Source organism: Phoca vitulina, unplaced genomic scaffold (genome assembly GCF_004348235.1).
Source record: "Phoca vitulina isolate PV1807 unplaced genomic scaffold, GSC_HSeal_1.0 scaffold3, whole genome shotgun sequence".
NCBI classification, from domain to species: domain Eukaryota; kingdom Metazoa; phylum Chordata; class Mammalia; order Carnivora; family Phocidae; genus Phoca; species Phoca vitulina.
The window spans coordinates 79238986-79259798 of record NW_022589706.1 but is presented as its reverse complement, the minus strand read 5'-3'; the positions used below and the strand labels follow the sequence as shown (position 1 = coordinate 79259798).

Here is a 20813-nt window from a genome sequence, read left to right as displayed (position 1 = left end):
AAATTTTCAGGCATATAGTAGAAGAATGACACAGCAGGGAGGGGGTAATATTGCCAAATCATACTGAAAAATAAAAGTAAATGTATTATGTGTGGTTTTATCAAACCTTTAGGGAATACTATGGTGAATACTTCACTAGGTATAGAGTCCATATTGACTTTCTAGGCTACTAATGTCCAAAAAAGTACAGTATAGTTTTATAAATGTATTTGTTAAGAAAATTTCATTTTAGTTTTAGAATAAAATTGCAGTGATTCTTGGGAATTATTATCATTACTTAACCATTGTATTAGTTAAAATTAGGTGTTATAGTTAAAATGCTTTTATGTCCCTAAAACATCCTCTAGAAGTGTGTTGTTTTTGGAAAATCCCTGGTGTTAATTTTTGTTTTTTTAACCTGCAGTTTATCTCTTTCTCATAATAGTATACAAAACAGAAACAGGCCTCTTTTGAGTATAGTAAAACATAGCCTTTAGAGTTTTAGAGGTCAATAAATAGTACCTCTGTTTCCCTTCCAAAATTCAGACCTATTTAAGAAATAAAACAGGCATCAGACAGGTGGAGAATTAAATTATCGGCTTCATAACAAAGGAGCATAAGGATCTATGGTCAAGTGGACTTCCCGGGATGCACCCTACCTCCCCAGCCTCCTACTCCTGACAACTTTCCCAGTTAGATATAGGCAGAGCACTTGTTTATATGATCTTTTTTTTTTTTCAATCCTTTCGAAATAGTCTTCTAAGCTAGTTTACCAAAATGCACATCCTTTATTTTACCCTGGATCAAGCTAAACCATTAGAAAGATATTGAAGAAGAGAATGACCTAAGTTAACTACATGATTTCAGGTTAAACTATTTGACTAATCCAAATTTTAGTAAGGAAACAATATAGGATTAGAATTCCTCCAACTTGAAAATCTGGTTTTGTTTCCAATAGGAAAACTTAGAAAGTGAACTGAATTCACTTCGTGCCAACTATGATAATCTGGTATTGGACTATGAACAACTAAGACGAGAAAATGAAGAAATGGAATTGAAATTAAAAGAAAAGAATGATTTGGATGAATTTGAGGCTCTAGAAAGAAAAGCAGAAAAAGATCAGGAGGTAAGAGATACGGAAACATGAAAATAAAACCACACTTTTAAAAGAAGTGTCATTCTTGGGCACCTGGGTGGCTCAGTTGGTTAAGCGGCTGCCTTCAGCTCAGGTCATGACCCTGGAGTCCCGGGATCGAGTCCCGCATCGGGCTCCCTCCTCGGCAGGGAGTCTGCTTCTCCCTCTGACCCTCCCCCCTCTCATGTGCTCGCTCTCTCTCATTCTCTCTCTCTCAAATAAATAAATAAAATCTTTAAAAAAATAAATAAAAGAAGTATCATTCTCTTAAAGATGTTTATTTCTAAGGTTGACATATGGAGAATCCAACCATTTTCTATGTGTACACACAATTTAGAGAATTTAAGAAGTAATTCATATATTAATTATTTTTCTCAAACATTAATTTGTTGAGCACACCAGAAGTACTGTCTAGAGTATAACCATTTCCTGCTGAGACCAATATGAATTTTACTATCTGGCTGAATGTTTTATGCATGGATACTATGTGTTAATGGATTTCATTTTCTTTACAAAGTATATTCCTAAATATTTAGAATATTATTAGAATGGCTGGGGAAGCTGATTTTGCTCATGTCTTTTTCCGTATCAGAGAGTTATTGTGAAAATTATTGTAACTAATACTAAATACTAGTAATGAAATTATTAGAAATGAAACAGATCACTTAAATTTTCTAAATATATAATATTAAGCTACATGTTAAGAGAACCCAATCCATAAACACTCAGACTTCAGATACTTAGAAATTGTCCCAAGAAATTCAAGAGATTTCTTAGAGCAGACCTTCCTTAACCTAGAGGTCACAGACATTATAAAATTATTTTGCAGAATTTTTGAATGCATATCCATTGTTCTGGAACAAGAATCCGTAGCCATTATAAGACTATGAAGCAATCTATAACTCCCCTACCCTCAAAATAAGAGCCAGTGTTCTGGTGTAGTTAAAACATGAGTTAATTTGCAGCTATTTCCGAGATTTCTGTGAGGATGGCCCAAAGGGACACAATGCTTTTTCCTCGGTATTGTTGTTTCATTTCTTGCCCTCTTTTTTTAAATTTTTTTTTTAAATAAGGAAAGAAACAATTCAGTGCCAAAAGTATTATTTCCATTCTACCTATAAATTAAAGTTAATCCTACATTTCATGGGTATATATCCTAAGATGCAAAGTCTGTATGTTCTCCACAGGGTTTCATTTAACTTGTTTTAAAATTTGCATGTTAACAAAATACAAAATGTCGAATATTGACCTGTAGACGTCAATCAATAAACACTGAGTTTTATAAGGAAGGGGGTGGTCTAGTGTCATGGTTAAGAGCATGGTCTCTGGAGCCAAACTTGCTTCCAAGTAGGATACAAGGCCTTGAGTGAGTCTCGGAATCTCTCGGGACTTCCTGTTTCTCTCCACCCTGGAGGTTGAACCAGGTGCTGGCCAAGGCCCCTTCTAACTCCCAGTGTCATCTAATTCTGTCTTACTCGTTATAAATAATATGACATAAAATTAACTTTGGGCATAAGTATAGCAATAAATTCTCAAAGTTTTTTACGTGATTTATATATTCAATAATAAAAACTGAAGCTCACAGAGTAAATGACTTGACTCTCACATCCTGATTCTTTTTTTTCCTTTTAACCACAGTCAAGGGGGAAAATAATCCTATTCTTTTCATCTTTACTTGGACACAACTAAAATTCTAGGTTCTATAAGGTAACCTAAAATATTAAGTAATAAAAACTTATTCTGCCCAAAGGCAGTTCCATTCTATTTTAAACTAAAGATGTAAGTCTGTGTATGCAGTAAAATATGTTCCCAAACCTTCATTTTGGGAAAAGCTTAGCCAAAAAGGAGGTAAAATTCAAATTATGGCCTTAGGACATGTGGTCATTGCCCTGGTCTGCCTAATGGTCTTATAAATCACCAGAGCTGTGTATCATTTTCAAATGGGAATACAGAAATACAGGATGTTTAAATAGTAATTTTTAGAAGGAGGGGTAAACAAAGTCAAGTCTCATCAAGCTCAGGGAACAAAGGAAATTCCAACCCTCCACCTGATTTAACTTGATTAATTTTAGAATTTTAATAACTTGGAGGTTTTTGTCTTAGGGAATTAAATATTTTATTTTACCTGCTGAAAATTACATAAATTGAAATGTAATTTTTTTTATGTAGCAGCCAATTAACTTTTGACTATATCATATACTTTCTCTTTATACTCAGCATCTTAAATAATACCTCATTAGGAAGTCACAGTCCAAGCTTTACAAAAGTTCATCTTTCTCCATTAATTAGAACTAATACTTAAAGTGCTATTTCAAATGAGAAGTGAGATAAGTTTTCTTTCTAAATGTTTATTTTCTAAAATAAAGATTAATTTTTTAGTTCTTCCTTATTTTTTTTTATTGTGTTATGTTAATCACCATACATTACATCATTAGTTTTTGATGTAGTGTTCCATGATTCATTGTTTGCATATAACACCCAGTGCTCCATTCAGTACGTGCCCTCCTCAATACCCATCACCAGGCTAACCCATCCCCCCACCCCCCTCCCCTCTAGAACCCTCAGTTTGTTTCTCAGAGTCCATAGTCTCTCATGGTTCATCTCCCCCTCCAATTTACCCCCCTTCATTTTTTATTGGTAAATGTGATTTTGTTGCACAAAGTTTAGAAACAGGAAAGAAAAGATAAAAGATGGAGCCAATTTAAATTATAGCCAACACAAATGTCTAAAATTTTGCTGAACAGTTGATAGCCACTAACCACATGTGATGATTGAGTACTTGAAGTGCGGCCAATTTGAACTGACTTAAGTATGAAAAAAAAAAAAGTAAACTATTTAGTTTTTTATATTGATTACATGAATAAGTGATAATATTTTGGATATATCAGGTTCAAATATATTTTTTAAATTAGTTCTGTTTTTTTAATGCAGCCAGTAGGAAATTTTCAATTACTAATTTGGCTCACATAATATTTCTGGATGATGCTGACCTAAAATAGGAATGTCAACACTAGTTTGAATGTAAACTAGTTAGGACTGAATTAAATATTCAGAAAATATTACTTAAACAAGATGCTATTTTCGTAAATCCCTTACATTTCTACTAGAATTGGCCTTTACTTTTTTATTCTTTTTTAATCTTATTTTATTTAAATTCAATTAATTAACATATAGTGTATCATTAGTTTCAGAGGTAGAGTTCAGTTATTCATCAGTTGCATATAACACCCAGTACTCATTACATCACATGCCCTCCTTAATGCCCATCACCCTGTTACCCCATCCCCCCACCCACCTTGCCTTTACTTTTTAAGGACTCACCGAATTATGAAGATTTCATAATTCTAAGAGAAAGTATGTTTATCTTTGGTAAGTTGTCATTTACGTGTTTTGACACAAATGTATGTAGTACTCAAATATTTAATGCTCCAGGTATTTGATGGAAAGGAAACTTTAATAGAAACACATGTATTTTTAAGTATTCTTTATACTTTTAGACAGTTAAAAAATATAAAGCAATAACATCATTTTCCATAGAATGAATCAATAAGGTAATAATTGATAATCCTATACATATCTCTGTAGCTTTAGTGAACAGTAATATTATTGTAAAGGCACCACATGAAACTACCCTAATCCAGACCTAAATTCTAAAACACAAATCCTTAAAAAGTATGCCAGTGTAAAACTAAATGGCTAATTTATGGGAAGAAACCAAAATATCTTGTAGAATAAATAACATTTCTGCATTGAACCTCCCCAAAACAAAAATCTATTAAAAGTGTGTTTTTTAAAGTTTGATTACCAGTTTATATCTTCCAAGGGATGCATACTAATTTGCTTTTGACATTATTATAGCATTATTAACAGGTGACATAACTGTTACTTGGGTCATGCTGAGGTTTTTTTCTTGTTTGCTTGTTTTGTGGGGTTTGAGGATTTTTTGTTTGACTTACTGGGTTTCTGTTTGTTTTGTATCTTCAGATAATGAGATGCTCTGTAACAGTAGCTTGAACAACTGATCTCTTAATCCCTTCTTACTGTTTTGGTGATTCTGAAGCAGTGAATAAATGCTATCTTTTGGTGGGTTTTTTTTTTTTTTTTTTTGCTTTATTAACCAGTGGTTTGCTCTGTTGCCTGTTCACATGCTCTTACAGATGCAACTAATTCATGAAATTTCCAACTTAAAGAATTTAGTTAAGCATGCAGAAGTGTATAATCAAGATCTTGAGGTGAGCATTTATGTTGGTATTTCTATTATAAGGAACTAGAACTATAAAATGTACATCATACGTAATTGAACATGATTTCAGAAAATAGAAGAAACGTTTTGTTTTTTAAATATCAACTTTTTAAATTTTACTAACGGTTTAAACTATTAAATGTAAGTTCTTTTTTATCCCCTAAAATTTAAATCCAAGAAAATACATTTCACTTTTTTCTGTTTCGTACTTCTTATAGAATGAACTAAGCTCAAAAGTAGAGCTGCTTAGAGAAAGGGAAGACCAGATTAAGAAGCTGCAGAAATACATAGACTCTCAGAAGTCAGAAGACATGAAAATGGACTTGTCATACTCATCGGTAAAAATCAGGTTTATTTTGTTGTTTAATCATGTAGGCATTTTTAGTATACCATCATCATTATTATCAATATTGAGCTTACATTGAGCCTACTGTTTGCCAGGCATTGTTGTAATTGTTTTACATATAGTATTTTATTTAATCTTGTCTATGACTCTGTAAAAGAGGGACTGTTAGTATCATTGCCATTTTACGGATAAAGAATCATTCATAGAGAGTTGAGAATATCGTTCTTTGAGTGAATATAAGTAAGTTAAGGATGAGCTTCCATTAAAAATTAGTAATTCAGGGCGCCTGGGTGGCTCAGTCGTTAAGCGTCTGCCTTCGGCTCAGGTCATGGTCCCGGGGTCCTGGGATCGAGCCCCGCATCGGGCTCCTTGCTCTGCAGGAAGCCTGCTCTCCCTCTCCCGCTCCCCCTGCCTGTGTTCCTCCTCTCGCTGTGTCTTTCTCTGTCAAATAAATAAATTTTAAAAATAAAAAAAATTAGTAATTCAAAATTTATTATTTTTTTCAATTATTTTATGCAAATGCATGCAGAAGTATGTAGTCAGTATCTCCAGGTGAGCACTTAATGTTGGTATTGATAAGTAACTGAAACTGTACATATCACATGCGATTGAGCATGATTTTATAAATTTCATTAATATTAATGCATTCTCATTATAATTTAAATAACTATTTTAACAGTTTGGTATTTTTCAGAAACTGTAGCTCTAGATGATTTTAGTTGGTATAAGATATGATATTAAGGGACTCCTGGGTGGCTCAGTCAGTTAAACGTCTTCCTTCAGCTCAGGTCATGATCCTGGAGTCCCAGGATCAATCCTGGGATCAGGCTCCCTGCTCAGCAGGGAGTCTGCTTCTCCCTCTGCCTCTACCCCTCCCCCCTGCTCGAGCTCTCTCTTGCATGCTCTCTCTCTCAAATAAATAAATAAAATCTTAAAAAAAAAAAAGATATGGCATTAAATAACATTGAATTTCATGATGAAATTGTTAATTTTTGCTGCTTGCTTTCTATTCTATTTGCCTTCAGTCCTCCTGATTACTTCAAGAAAGTATCAGTTTGATTCTAGTTTTTAACTCTTTTTAAGAAGGCAGCAGTTTCAAGCTGAAATTTTGGTTTTTCTTCTTTTGTTTTCATTTGAGTTTTTCAGAGTACTTTTTATTACCTTCTATCAGGACTCTTCTGTTAACTGACAAATGATCCTTTGTAAAAGTAATCTTACTGTTCTAAAGAAAGGGGGAAGAAAGGCACTTTCATATAATCCAGGAGTGTCTGTTGATAGAGTGGCAAGCAGAATTGCCCACTTTTTAAAAATTGCTATTTCTTTCTCTTTATTCATCCAATTCATTCATTCATTTGTGCATTAATATTCTGCCAAGGATATATGTGGTTGAATTTATGTAAGCTAAAGTTAAAATGCCACTTCTCTCTCAAAATGAGACTGAGATCTTTTCATGTATTTATCAATCATTTGCATTTTCCCTTCTGTGAGTTGCCTGTTCATCTTTTCTCTGTTTTTCTATTGGTTTTTTTGTCTTTTTCTTTGTAATTTGTGATTTCATATCCTTAATTTTAATTATGAACTACTCACCTGCCATTTTTAGATGGCAGGTCATTTTAGAATGACTTAAAAATACATAGGAAATTTTAACAAGCTAGCTGAACAACAATTGTGTTAACCTTTTTTAAACAATAACAAATTTCTTCAGTCTATACAATGCTTCTATAATTTGGAAAAATATAGCCAATTTTTCATAAATAAATAAATATTTAAAATATTTTTATTATGGAAAATATTATTTCTTTTCATCTTTTCCTAAATAGACATTTGAAATTAGCATATTTCACTAAATTCTTTTTGTCCTGTGTATAGGAAAGCACTGAAGACATAAAACAAATGAAACAGACTCTGCTTGATACTGAAACTGTAGCCCTTGATGCCAAGAAAGAATCAGCCTTTCTTAGAAGTGAAAATCTGGAGCTGAAAGAGAAAATGGTAACTGTTTCCTGTAATATTTATAATAAAATAGTTGTTACAATCACTACATTTCTGTGAATTTGCTATCTTTCTCTCAACAGAAAGAACTTACAAATACATACAAGCAAATGGAAAATGATATTCAGTTATATCAATGCCAACTAGAGGAAAAAAAGAAAATGCAAGTGGATCTGGAGAAAGAATTACAATCTTCTTTTAATGAAATAACAAAACTCACCTCCCTTAGAGATGGCAAAGTTCCAAAAGGTATTTCATAATTTCACTTAATTCTTTGCAGATCTGACTTTGTCTAGAAACCTACCTGAAGGATTTTGCGACTATATTCCAATGGGTAGAAATATATTATCCTCTGATATGATTGTTTTAATAGCCTAATAATGAGTTTCGATATTATTTGAGATCAGTATTTATAACTGCTTCCATGGAATTCCAATTAATAAGGGTTTAGGAATTATTTTTCAAATAAATTGGACCTGATTTTCATAAATTGATTGAAGAACTATTAACAGTTAGATTACCTGTTAACCAACATTGACTCTTCAATAAATTTTTATATAGTCTGATTAAATAATCTAACTTTGCATATAATTTAGATTGTCCCAATAACTGCACGCTGTGTTAATTTACCCAAAATGTTAGATTTGCTCTGTAATTTGGAACTGGAAAGAAAGGTTACTGACCTCCAGAAAGAACTGAATAAAGAAGTTGAAGAAAATGAAGCTTTGCGTAAAGAAGTTAATTTGCTCTCAGCATTGAAATCTTTACCCTCAGAAGTAGAAATGCTGAGGAAAGAGGTAAACACATTTTTAAGCAAATAATTCTTCTTTTGAAATAAAAACCTTTGTAATAGCACTTTAAATGTCTTGCTCTAGTTTATCTTAAAGTAGCAGTCAAGAGAGTGTAAACATATGACTCAATTTGTTAGGAATAGAAATGAATGTAGTTCCTCCTCTAATTTTCTTGTATTACCAGAAAACATACTTTCAAAGCCTATTTAACAGTATATTTAGTAACTTGATCCATGTAACAACCATTTCTGTAGTCCTCAAATGTTTCACTTAAACAGAGTTCTAGGGGCGCCTGGGTGGCTCAGTTGGTTGAGCATCTGACTCTTGGTTTCGGCTCGGGTCATGATCTCGGGATCGTGGGATCCAGCCCCACAGTGGCTCTGGGCTCAGTGCAGTCTGCTTGCCCCTCTCCCTCTGCTTCTTACCCCCATGCTCTCTATCTCTCTGAAATAAATTTTTTAAAAAATGATTTAAACAGAATTCAATGGGGGCATCTGGCTGCTCAGTCAGTAGAGAGTGTGGACTCCTGATCTCAGGGTTGTAAGTTCAAGCCCCACATTGGATGGAGAGATTACTTAAAAATAAAATCTTTAAATAGAGTTCTATGGCCCATCCTTTTTTTAACGTTTTTTTTTGGTACTAGTTCCATCACTATGTTGAATAAAAAAACATAATGAGATGTAAGGGAGGGGACTGATAAAGTTTAGGGGTCAGTGTAAATCTTGCAGGCCAGTGAACAAACCTGTGAATCATCAGCCAGCTTTTCCTTCCTCTCTACCTTTCTAAAAGAAGTAAAACTGACAAGTGTTTGAAGACCCAAGTGGCAGACATCATGCTAAAGAACTCTAGCAACATTATTTAGTCATCCTAAAAACTCTTTAAAGTAGGTGCTGTTTTTTAGCTCAACAAATAGTTACGAAGCCAGTAGCTGAGCTACACAGATGTGCCTCCTGTCCTAAGTCCATGATTGAAACAACCCTGCTGTATTACCCCTGTCCTTAGCCTCTGCTTTAAGTTCGCATCTCTTCTTCCCACCATTGCTACCTTACCTTTCACAGTGATTTTACTGTTTATAAGCTGGATAGGGTTTATTTAAATAATAATTCAAATAAAGCTTAACTATTTAAATTATTCAGGGATCACATTTTTAGAATTTGGAGCTACATTCAAAGGCTTTAGGGAAAAAATGTGTCAAATTCTAAGACGAAACATAAAATGACACACCAAGAGGTTAGAAAATACTTTAGAATGATAGATAAGGAAATAAAGGCACATCCTGAAATAAAGTGTTTCTACTGAGTATCCTTCTCCATGCAATCCTTGCTAGAACCCAAAGAGAATAGAAAATAAAACTGAAGGTAAATTTAAAGAGGATAATACGTTGTTAAAGGATGGTGACAATAAAAATGTTGCCTTTCCTTGGTCAAATTTTTGCATAATTTCAATGTCTTCCCCCTCCCCCACCTTACTCCCCACCCCGAGGAAACTTTTTTTTCCTGAAAACTGCTTCAGTAGATCATACATTGCTAACATAGCTAAATTTTATTTCGTTTCCATAGATGCATGATAAATCTGAAGAGCTCTGTGTAATAACATCAGAAAGAGACAATTTGTTTTCTGAAGTAGTTCAAAAGGAAAGTAGAATTCAAGATTTACTTGAAGAAATTGGGAAAACTAAAAATGACCTAGCAATTACCCAGTTGAATTACAAAAGCACTGATCAAGAATTCCAGGATTTTAAAAATCATCATATTGAATTTGAGCAAAAGTATAAGATGGTCCTTGAGGAGAATGCAAGAATGAATCAGGAAATAGGGAATCTCTCTAAACAAGCTCAAAAACTTGGTTTAAGTTTGGATGCTGTGAACACAGAGGTTGGTACAAGACACCCTCTAGGAGCGATCTTTAACTTTCTGGGGTTTGGCTTCCATTTATATACCATAGAATGCTCTGCTTTTCACATTTACTTTTTCTTATTTTAAAGCTTTCTCCCAAATCTGAAGAAGTTCAGAAAACAACTGAGAGTCAAAAAAGGTTAAATGAAGTGGAAGAGCTGAAGGAACAATTAGAAAGTAGAGATTCGAGGCTGCAAACTATGGAAAAGGAAAAAACACTGATCGCTGAGCAACTTCAACAAACTTTAGTAGAAGTAAGAACCTTAACCCAAGAAAAGGAGGACCTAAAACAACTCCAGGAGAGCCTGCAAATTGAGAGGGACCAACTCAAAAGTGACATTCAGGATACTGTAAACATGGTAAGGCTTTTACTGAGTAAACTCTGAAAATTCAGAGCCTCTTTACAAACAGGACAGGAGCCATCACTTATAATTCATGATCCGGTAGCCACTACAAAATTACTTCCACTGTTTCACATTATTCTAATGGACATTGTTTTCTGTTTCTCTGACAAAGAATATAGACACCCAAGAACAATTAAGAAATACTCTTGAGTCTTTGAAACAACACCAAGAAACAATTAACACACTAAAAATGAAAATTTCTGAGGAAACTTCCAGGAATTTGCGTACAGAGGAAAACCTAGGAGAAACTAAGGATGAATTCCAGGAAAAGGTAAATGGTGTTTCCATCAAAGTTTTTATATATGTGTAGATGAGCTTTCTCTTTTACCTCAAACACTTAAGTACATAATGATAATCTCAACCTTGTTTATTATTCACAGTGCTAATAACTAACAATAATTTACGAACATAAACCTGATGTCTTTGAAATAACTTGAGATATAACTGCTTACAATCAATTTGGGGAAAAAAGGCAAAAATTAGTTCAAACTTTAAGCTGATATTTTGAGGCCTAATGTATTTTAAATGTCTTTAAAAACCCCTCTGAAGGGGCGCCTGGGTGGCTCAGTTGGTTAAGTGACTGCCTTCGGCTCAGGTCATGATCCCAGGGTCCTGGAATCGAGCCCCGCATCAAGATCCCTGCTCGGCCGGAAGCCTGCTTCTCCCTCTCCCACTCCTCCTGCTTGTGTTCCCTCTCTCACTGTCTCTCTCTCTCTCTCTCTCTCTCTGTCAATTAAATAAACAAATAAAATCTTTTAAAAACAATTTAAAAAAAATAAAAATAAAAACCCCTCTGAATTCTAAGAAAGTTTGCTTATTATTAACTATGTCTAAAATATTTGTTTTATGTCAGATTTTATATATTAAACTTGCTTAGAGATCCCTATAAAATCAATGTGTATATTTTATTTATGCCTGTTTCTAGGGCTTGTGCTATAATTTTTACTATTAGGTGTTTAAATCTCACCTTAATTTATTCTAAGTAATATGGTTCATTTTGTCCTGAGACCTTAGGAGAATAAGGTCTTAACTGGTTATTTAATTATATACAACAAACACTAGGAGATGCTAATGATGTTTGTTTTTTGTTTTTTTGTTTTAAGAGAGATGTGTTAGTCCACTAGGGCTTCCATCACAAAATATCAAAGACTGCTGGCTAAAACAACAGAAATTTACTTTCTCCTGGTTGTGGAGGCTAGAAGTCCAAGATTAAGGTGCTAGAAAATTTAGTTTCTGTTAAGTCTTCTTTTCCCTGCATGCCGATGGAACCTTCCTTCTGTGTCCTCACGGGGCCTTTCTCCTGTGCTCAAGCTGAGAAAGAGCACTGGCGTTTCTTCCTCTACTTAAAAGGACACCAATCCTGGGGCACCTGGGTGGCTCAGTCGATTGGGTGACCAATTCTTGATTTCAGGTGAGGTCTTGATCTCAGGGTTGTGATTTTGAGCCTCACGTCTGGCTCTGCACTGGGCATGGAGCCTAATGAATGAATGAATGGATACCAATCCTATGGGATTAGGGCCCCAGTTTTATGACCTCATTTAACTTTAATTACCTCCTTAAAGGCTTTATCTTCACATACAGTCACATGGGGGTGAGGGCTTCAAAATGAATATTGGGAGGACAAAATTCAGTCTGTAACAGGTGATTGCCTATAATTTTATACAATGGATTCATTTACTATATACATTTCTACTTTTCAAAAATGCCTTTGATATATATTATCAACAGGATTTTTTATACTGCCTTTCAATTTTATGCACTTAATACTATTTATTCCAGAATATTTGCTACTAGGAATTTAAAACATTCATCAGTGGGAGACTGGTGAAATAATCTTTCACACATCCATAGCTTGGCATAGTATATGTATATATAATATGTATGTATGTATATAGATAATGCAACTGGGTCATATGGTCATAAAATTTTTTAAAATTGCATATTATATGCAAACAGAAAAATCAGGATGGACATATTATTAAATAAAAACAAATACTGCTTCAGAATAATTCAGTAAGCTCCAACTTATATAAATAAATATCTATATAGATTTATATGCTATTACTCTATATAATGAGATTTTTTTCCCCTTTTACCCTGGGGTACAGTATTCTTGCCTTGGAAAAGCTTTCCCTCTCTCTCCCTATGCTTCAGTACTTCTCTCCTAGAAAAGCATTTTCACTTGTTTTATATCTTGTGTTCTCAGCTTATATGTAGTTTGGATCAATCAAATGAGCCAAAGGCATTTTACCTTGATTTGAAATTTATAACTTTCACTTTCATTAGGGGAAGGTTTTTTGAAAAGATTTTTGAAAATAAGATACAACAATACAATATTTAGCTGCTTTTAAACAGATGCAAAAATGCAATTATAGGGCCCCATGAGAAGGGGCAATAGCAGAGGAGTGAGGGAAAAAGAGAGTTCTATTCACTGGGACCAGCTGGTGTGTGGTATTAAGTTTATGCTAGAATCATCTATGTTGATAAAAAAGGTCCAACTAGGGCTTTTCTGTTTCTTGGGGTGTCTCAAATCTGGGATGGAAGGCTAGGATCAGCTTAGTCTTCTGTTACCATGTTCATAATGGAATCCCAGATGGACCCCTCTGTTCATCTGGACCCCAAGGGGCTGCATTAGTAGGTCTCTCATGATTCCCCTTAGAGTGCCCACTTTATTTTTTTATTATGTTAATCACCATACATTACATCATTAGTTTTTGATGTAGTGTTCCATGATTCATTGTTTGCATATAACACGCAGTGCTCCATGCAGTACGTGCCCTTTTTAATACCCATCACCGGGCTAACCCATCCCCCCACCCCCCTCCCCTCTAGAACCCTCAGTTTGTTTTTCAGAGTCCATAGTCTCTCATGGTTCGTCTCCCCCTCCGATTTCCCCCCCTTCATTCTTCCCCTCCTGCTATCTTCTTTTTTTTTTTTAAACATATAATGTATTATTTGTTTCAGAGGTACAGATCTGTGATTCAACAGGCTTACACAATTCACAGCGCTCACCATAGCACATACCCTCCCCAATGTTTATCACCCAGCCACCCCATCCCTCCCGCTCCCCACCACTCCAGCAACCCTCAGTTTGTTTTCTGAGATTAAGAATTCCTCATATCAGTGAGGTCATATGATACACATCTTTCTCTGATTTATTTCACTCAGCATAATAATCTCCAGTTCCATCCACGTCGTTGCAAATGGCAAGATTTCATTCCTTTTGATGGTTGCATAATATTCCATTGTATATATATACCACATCTTCTTTATCCATTTATCTGTCGATGGACATCTTGGCTCTTTCCACAGTTTGGTTATTGTGGACATTGCTGCTATAAACATCAGGGTGCACGTACCCCTTTGGATCCCTATATTTGTATCTTTGGGGTAAATACCCAGTAGTGTAATTGCTGGATCGTATGGTAGCTCTATTTTCAACTTTTTGAGGAACCTCCATACTGTTTTCCAGAGTGGCTGCACCAGCTTGCATTCCCACTAACAGTGTAGGAGGGTTCCCCTTTCTCTGCATCCCCACCAACATCTGTCATTTCCTGACTTGTTAATTTTAGCCATTCTGACTGGTGTGAGGTGGTATCTCATTGAGGTTTTGATTTGGATTTCCCTGATGCCAAGTGATGTTGAGCACTTTTTCATGTGTCTGTTGGCCATTTGGATGTCTTCTTTGGAAAAATGTCTGTTCATATCTTCTGCCCATTTCTTGATTGGATTAGTTGTTCTTTGGATGTTGAATTTGGTAAGTTCTTTATAGATTTTGGATACTAGCCCTTTATCTGGTACATCATTTGCAAATATCTTCTCCCATTCTGTCGGTTGTCTTTGGTTTTGTTGACTATTTCTTTTGCTGTGCAAAAGCTTTTTATCTTGATGAAGTCCCAATAGTTCATTTTTGCCCTTGCTTCCCTTGCCTTTGGCGATGTTTCTAGGAAGTAGTTGCTGCAGCTGAGGTCAAAGAGGTTGCTGCCTGTGTTCTCCTTTAGGATTTTGATGGAGTCCTGTCTCACACTGAATTCTTTCAACCACTTTAAGTCTGTTTTTGTGTGTGGTGTAAGGAAATGGTCCAGTTTCATTCTTCTCCATGTGGCTGTCCAATTTTCCCAACACCATTTGTTGAAGAGACTGTCTTTTTTCCATTGGACATTCTTTCCTGCTTTGTCAAAGATTAGTTGACCATAGAGTTGAGGGTCCATTTCTGGGCTCTCTATTCTGTTCCTTTGATCTATGTGTCTGTTATTGTGCCAGGACCATACTGTCTTGATGATTACAGCTTTGTAATACAGCTTGAAGTCCGGAATTGTGATGCCACCAGCTTTGCTTTTCTTTTTCAGCATTCCTCTGGCTATTCAGGGTCTTTTCTGGTTCCATACAAATTTTAGGATTATTTGTTCCATTTCTTTGAAAAAAGTGGATGGCATTTTGATAGGGCTTGCATTGAATGTGTAGATTGCTCTAGGTAGCATTGACATCTTCACAATATTTGTTCTTCCGATCCATGAGCATGGAACGTTTTTCCGTTTCTTTGTGTCTTCCTCAATTTCTTTCATGAGTATTTTATACTTTTCTGAGTACAGATTCTTTGCCTCCTTGCTTAGATTTATTCCTAGGTATCTTATGGTTTTGGGTGCAATTGTAAATGGGAGTGACTCCTTAATTTCTCTTTCTTCTGTCTTGTTGATGTATAGGAATGCAACTGATTTCTGTGCATTGATTTTATATCCTGCCACTTTCCTGAATTCCTGTATGAGTTCTAGCAGTTTTGGGGTGGAGTCTTTTGGGTTTTCCACATAAAGTATCATATCATCTGCAAAGAGTGAGAATTTGACTTCTTCTTTGCCGATTCAGATGCCTTTTATTTCTTTTTGTTGTCTGATTGCTGTGGCTAGGACTTCTAATACTATGTTGAATAGCAGTGGTATTGATAGTGGACATCCCTGCCGTGTTCCTGACGTTACGGGGAAAGCTCTCAGTTTTTCCCCATTGACAATGATATTCGCTGTAGGTTTTTCATAGATGGCTTTTATGATATTGAGGTATGTACCCTCTATCCCTATAGTCTGAAGAATTTTGATCAGGAAAGAATGTTGTACTTTGTCAAATGCTTTTTCTGCATCTATTGAGAGGATCATATGGTTCTTGTTCTTTCTTTTATTAATGTATTGTATCACATTGATTGATTTGGGGATGTTGAACCAACCTTGCAGCCCAGGGATAAATCCCACTTGGTCGTGGTGAATAATCCTTTTAATCTACTGTTGGATCCTATTGGCTAGTATTTTGGTGAGAATTTTTGCCTCCATGTTCATCAAGGATATTGGTCTTTAGTTCTCCTTTTTGATGGGGTCTTTGTCTGGTTTGGGATCAAGGTAATGGTGGCCTCATAAAACGAGTTTGGAAGTTTTCCTTCCATTTCTATTTTTTGGACCAGTTTCAGAAAAATAGGTATTAATTCTTCTTGAAATGTTTGGTAGAATTCCCCTGGGAAGCCATCTGGCCCTGGGCTCTTGTTTGTTGGGATATTTTTGATTACTGCTTCAATTTCCTTAGTGGTTATGGGTCTGTTCAGGTTTTCTATTTCTTCCTGGTTCAGTTTTGGTAGTTTATACATCTCTAGGAATGCATCCATTTCTTTCAGATTATCTAATTTGCTGGCATATAGTTGCTCATAATATGTTCTTGTAATTGTTTGTATTTCTTTGGTGTTGGTTGTGATCTCTCCTCTTTCATTCATGATTTTATTTATCTGGGTCATTTCTCTTTTCTTTTTGATAAGTCTGGCCAGGGGTTTATCAATTTTGTTAATTCTTTCAAAGAACCAGCTCCTAGTTTCGTTGATCTGTTCTACTGTTCTTTTGGTTTCTATTTCATTGATTTCTGCTCTGATCTTTATTATTTCTCTTCTTCTTCTGGGTTTAGGCTTTATTTGCTGTTCTTTCTCGAGCTCCTTTAGGTGTAGGGTTAGGTTGTGTATTTGAGACCTTTCTTGTTTCTTGAGAAAGACTTGTATCGCTATATACTTTCCTCTTAGGACCGCCTTTGCTGCATCCCAAAGATTTTGAACAGTTGTGTTTTCATTTTCATTTGTTTCTATGAATTTTTTTAATTCTTCTTTAATTTCCTGGTTGACCCATTCATTCTTTAGTAGGATGCTCTTTAGCCTCCATGTATTTGAGTTCTTTCTGACTTTCCTCTTGTCATTGACTTCTAGTTTCAAAGCATTGTGGTCTGAAAATATGCAGGGAATGATCCCAATCTTTTGGTACCGGTTGAGACCTGATTTGTGACCTAGGATGTGATCTATTCTGGAGAATGTTCCATGGGCACTAGAGAAGAATGTGTATTCTGTCGCTTTGGGACGGAATGTTCTGAATATATCTGTGAAGTCCATTTGGTCCAGTGTGTCATTTAAAGTCTTTATTTCCTTGTTGATCTTTTGCTTAGATGATCTGTCCATTTCAGTGAGGGGGTTGTTAAAGTCCCCCACTATTATTGTATTGTTGTCAATGTGTTTCTTTGCTTTTGTTATTAATTGCCTTATATAATTGGCTGCTCCCATGTTAGGGGCATAGATATTTACAATTGTAATATCTTCTTGTTGCATAGACCCTCTAAGTAGGATATAGTGTCCTTCCTCATCTCTTATTACAGTCTTTGGTTTAAAATCTAATTTGTCTGATATAAGGATTGCCACCCCAGCTTTCTTTTGGTGTCCATTAGCATGGTAAATGGTTTTCCACCCCCTCACTTTCAATCTGGGGGTGTCTTTGGGTCTAAAATGAGTCTCTTGCAGACAGCATATCAATGGGTCTTGTTTTTTTATCCAGTCTGATACCCTGTGTCTTTTGATTGGGGCATTAGCCCATTTACATTCAGGGTAACTATTGAAAGATATGAATTTAGTGCCATTGTATTGCCTGTAAGGTGACTGTTCCTGTATATTGTCTGTGTTCCTTTCTCGTCTATGTTACTTTTAGGCTCTCTTTCCTTAGAGGACCTCTTTCAATATTTCTTGTAGGGCTGGTTTCCTGTTTGCAAATTCCTTTAGTTTTTGTTTGTCCTGGACGCTTTTTATCTCTCCTTCTGTTTTCAATGACAGCCTAGCTGGGACCAGTATTCTTAGTTGCATATTTTTCTCATTTAGTGCTCTGAATATATCATGCCAGTCCTTTCTGGCCTGCCAGGTTTCTGTGGATAGGTCTGTTGCCAATCTAATGTTCCTACCATTGTAGGTTACAGATCTCTTCTCCTGAGCTGCTTTCAGGATTTTCTCTTTGTCTCTGAGACTTGTAAGTTTTACTATTAGATGTCGGGGTGTTGACCTATTTTTATTGATTTTGAGGGGGGTTCTCTGTGCCTCCTGGATTTTGATGCCTGTTTCCTTCCCCAAATTAGGGAAGTTCTCTGCTATAATTTGTTCCAATATACCTTCTGCCCCCCTTTCTCTTTCTTCTTCTTCTGGGATCCCAATTATTCTAATGTTGTTTTCTCTTATGGTATCACTTATCTCTCGAATTCTGCCCCTGTGATCCAGTAGTTGTTTATCTCTCTTTTTCTCAGCTTCTTTATTTTCCATCATTTGGTCTTCTGTATCACTAATTTTTTCTTCTGCCTCATTTATCCTAGCAGTTAGAGCCTCCATTTTTGATTGCATCTCATTAATAACCTTTTTGATTTCAACTTGGTTAGATTTTAGTTCTTTTATTTCTCCAGAAAGGGTTTCTCTAATAACTTCCATGTTTTTTTTCAAGCCCAGCTAGTATCTTTTAAATCATCATTCTGAACTCTAGTTCTGACATCTTACTAATGTCTGTATTGATTAGGTCCCTGGTAGTCGGTACTGCCTCTTGTTCTTTTTGTTGAGGTGATTCTTTCCGTCTTGTCATTTTGTCCAGAGTAGAATAGATGAATGAGGGAACAAAATGCTAACAGGGTAACAACGTCCCCAGAAAATATATACTAAACAAATAAGAAAAGACCTGAAACTGGGGGAAAAGAAAGGGAAAGAAAGAAGAAAAAGAAAAAGATAAAAACAAACAAAAACAAAGAAAATAGAATATGATCAAATATGATCAGGCTGGTGCATAGATCAGTGCCACACACTAGATTTTGGGTGAATTTTGGTCTGTTAGAAGAAAGTGCTTCCCAAAATTTTAAAGAAAGAATAACTTATATATGTACAAAAATAAGGGTTAATACGATGAAGGGATGGAATACGACTGTAAAGATGAAAATTATAAAAGATTTTATAAAAGGAATTGATAAGATAAGAAGTTGGTTGAAAAAAGAAAGAAGAGGATTTAAAAAAAAAAGGGAGAGAATATGATCAGGCAGGAGACTAGAACAAAGCCATACACTAGATTTAGGGTATATTTTGATCTGTTAGAAGAAACTGTATCCCAAAATTTTAAAGAGAGAACAACTTATATATATATATATACCAAAAATAAGGGTAACTACTATGAAGGGATAGAATATGACTCTAAAAATGAAAAATAAAAAAGATCTTTTTAAAAAGGGATTGATAAGATGTTGGTTGAAAAAGGGAAAAAGAAAACTTCAAAAAAAAAAAAAACAGTTAAAGAAAAAAATCAACTTTGAAAGACTAAAGAATCATGGGAAAAAAGCCATGAATTCTATGTGCAGTGTTCCCCTAGCGCTGGAGTTCTGCCATTCTCATTGATCGGTAAACTTGGTCTTGGCTGGCTGTTCTTGCTGATCTTCTGGGGGAGGGGCCTGTTGCCGTCGTTCCCAAATGTCTTTGCCAGAGGCGGACTGCCCCGCCCCTGCCGGGTCCAGGCTAAGTAATCTGCTGGGGTTTGCTCTCGGGAGCTTTCGTTCCTTGCGAGCTTTCCGTGCAGCTTTGGAGGATGAGGGTGAAAATGGGGCCTCCCAATCTCCGCCCCAGAGGATCCAAGAATTCGGGGCCCCACTCCTCAGTGCGCCCCCAGAGAAAAGCAGTCAATCAGTCCCGTCTCCCCGGTCTCTGGCCGCACTCTGTGCTCACCTAGCCTGTGACCAAGCGTTTCTGTTTCTGGCACCTGACCCCATCTGGAGTCTCCAAACCCAGCAGATCCCTGTGGTGCGCTCCCGCGCCACTCCTCCCGGGGGAGGAAGGGGAGTCTCCCCGATCTGCCACTTGTTGGGTCCCTGCTGGAGGAGCAGTGGCCTGACTGTGCCGCGGATCATGGTTTATGGCAACCCTGAGCTGAAAGCCCGCGCCTCGGCTCTGTCTCTGCAGCTGGCTTCCCCGCTGTGATACCTGGGAGCTCTGCCACACTCTGGCACCCCCGGTCTTCCTGTGACTCTGAGGGTCCTGAGACCACACTGTCCCAGTGAGGGACACCCCTTGCTTAGCCACTGGAGCAATGTCCCTCAGCAGAGCCAACTTCTTAAAAGTTCTGATTTTGGGCGCCTGGGTGGCTCAGTTGGTTAAGCGACTGCCTTCAGCTCAGGTCATGATCCTGGAGTCCCAGGATCGAGTCCCGCATCGGGCTCCCTGCTTGGCAGGGAGTCTGCTTTTCCCTCTGACCTTCCCCCCTCTCATGCTCTCTGTCTCTCATTCTCTCTCTCTCTCAAATAAAAAAAAAAAAAAAAAAAATCTTTTAAAAAAAAAATAAATAAAAGTTCTGATTTTGTGCCCCGCTGCTCTATCACTTGCCAGAAGCGGCTGACGGAGGCCCCCTCCCCCTCCATCTATCCTCCCGAATATCGCCTCAGATTCACTTCTCTGCACGACCTACCTTCCAGAAAGTGGTCACTTTTCTGTTCAGATAGTTGTTGCTATTCTTTCCTTAGATCTCCTGTTGAGTTCGTAGGTGTTCAGAATGGTTTGATCCCTATCGAGCTGAATTCCTGCGACCAGACGAAATCCAGGTCTCCTACTCCTCCGCCATCTTGCTCCTCCCCCTCAGAGTGCCCACTTTAAATCCTGCTTGATGTTTCTCTCTCTAGAAATGCAGTTTCTCTAGTGTGTCTCAACACAAATTTTAAACAATGATTAGTAAGCCTAT

General features: G+C 36.4%; 1 protein-coding gene across 1 annotated transcript in view; it reads left to right on the top strand.

Annotated features, from left to right (window-relative positions):
• The window catches only part of CENPE (centromere protein E), an 82360-nt gene that overhangs the window by 19522 nt on the left and 42025 nt on the right, over positions 1-20813 (top strand). Inside the window, exons 16-24 of the mRNA XM_032398842.1 lie at positions 938-1105; positions 5272-5346; positions 5576-5695; positions 7573-7695; positions 7779-7944; positions 8338-8492; positions 10046-10360; positions 10471-10740; positions 10898-11056. Coding sequence (XP_032254733.1) covers positions 938-1105; positions 5272-5346; positions 5576-5695; positions 7573-7695; positions 7779-7944; positions 8338-8492; positions 10046-10360; positions 10471-10740; positions 10898-11056 — 1551 coding nt within the window. The remainder of the gene's footprint in view (positions 1-937; positions 1106-5271; positions 5347-5575; positions 5696-7572; positions 7696-7778; positions 7945-8337; positions 8493-10045; positions 10361-10470; positions 10741-10897; positions 11057-20813) is intronic.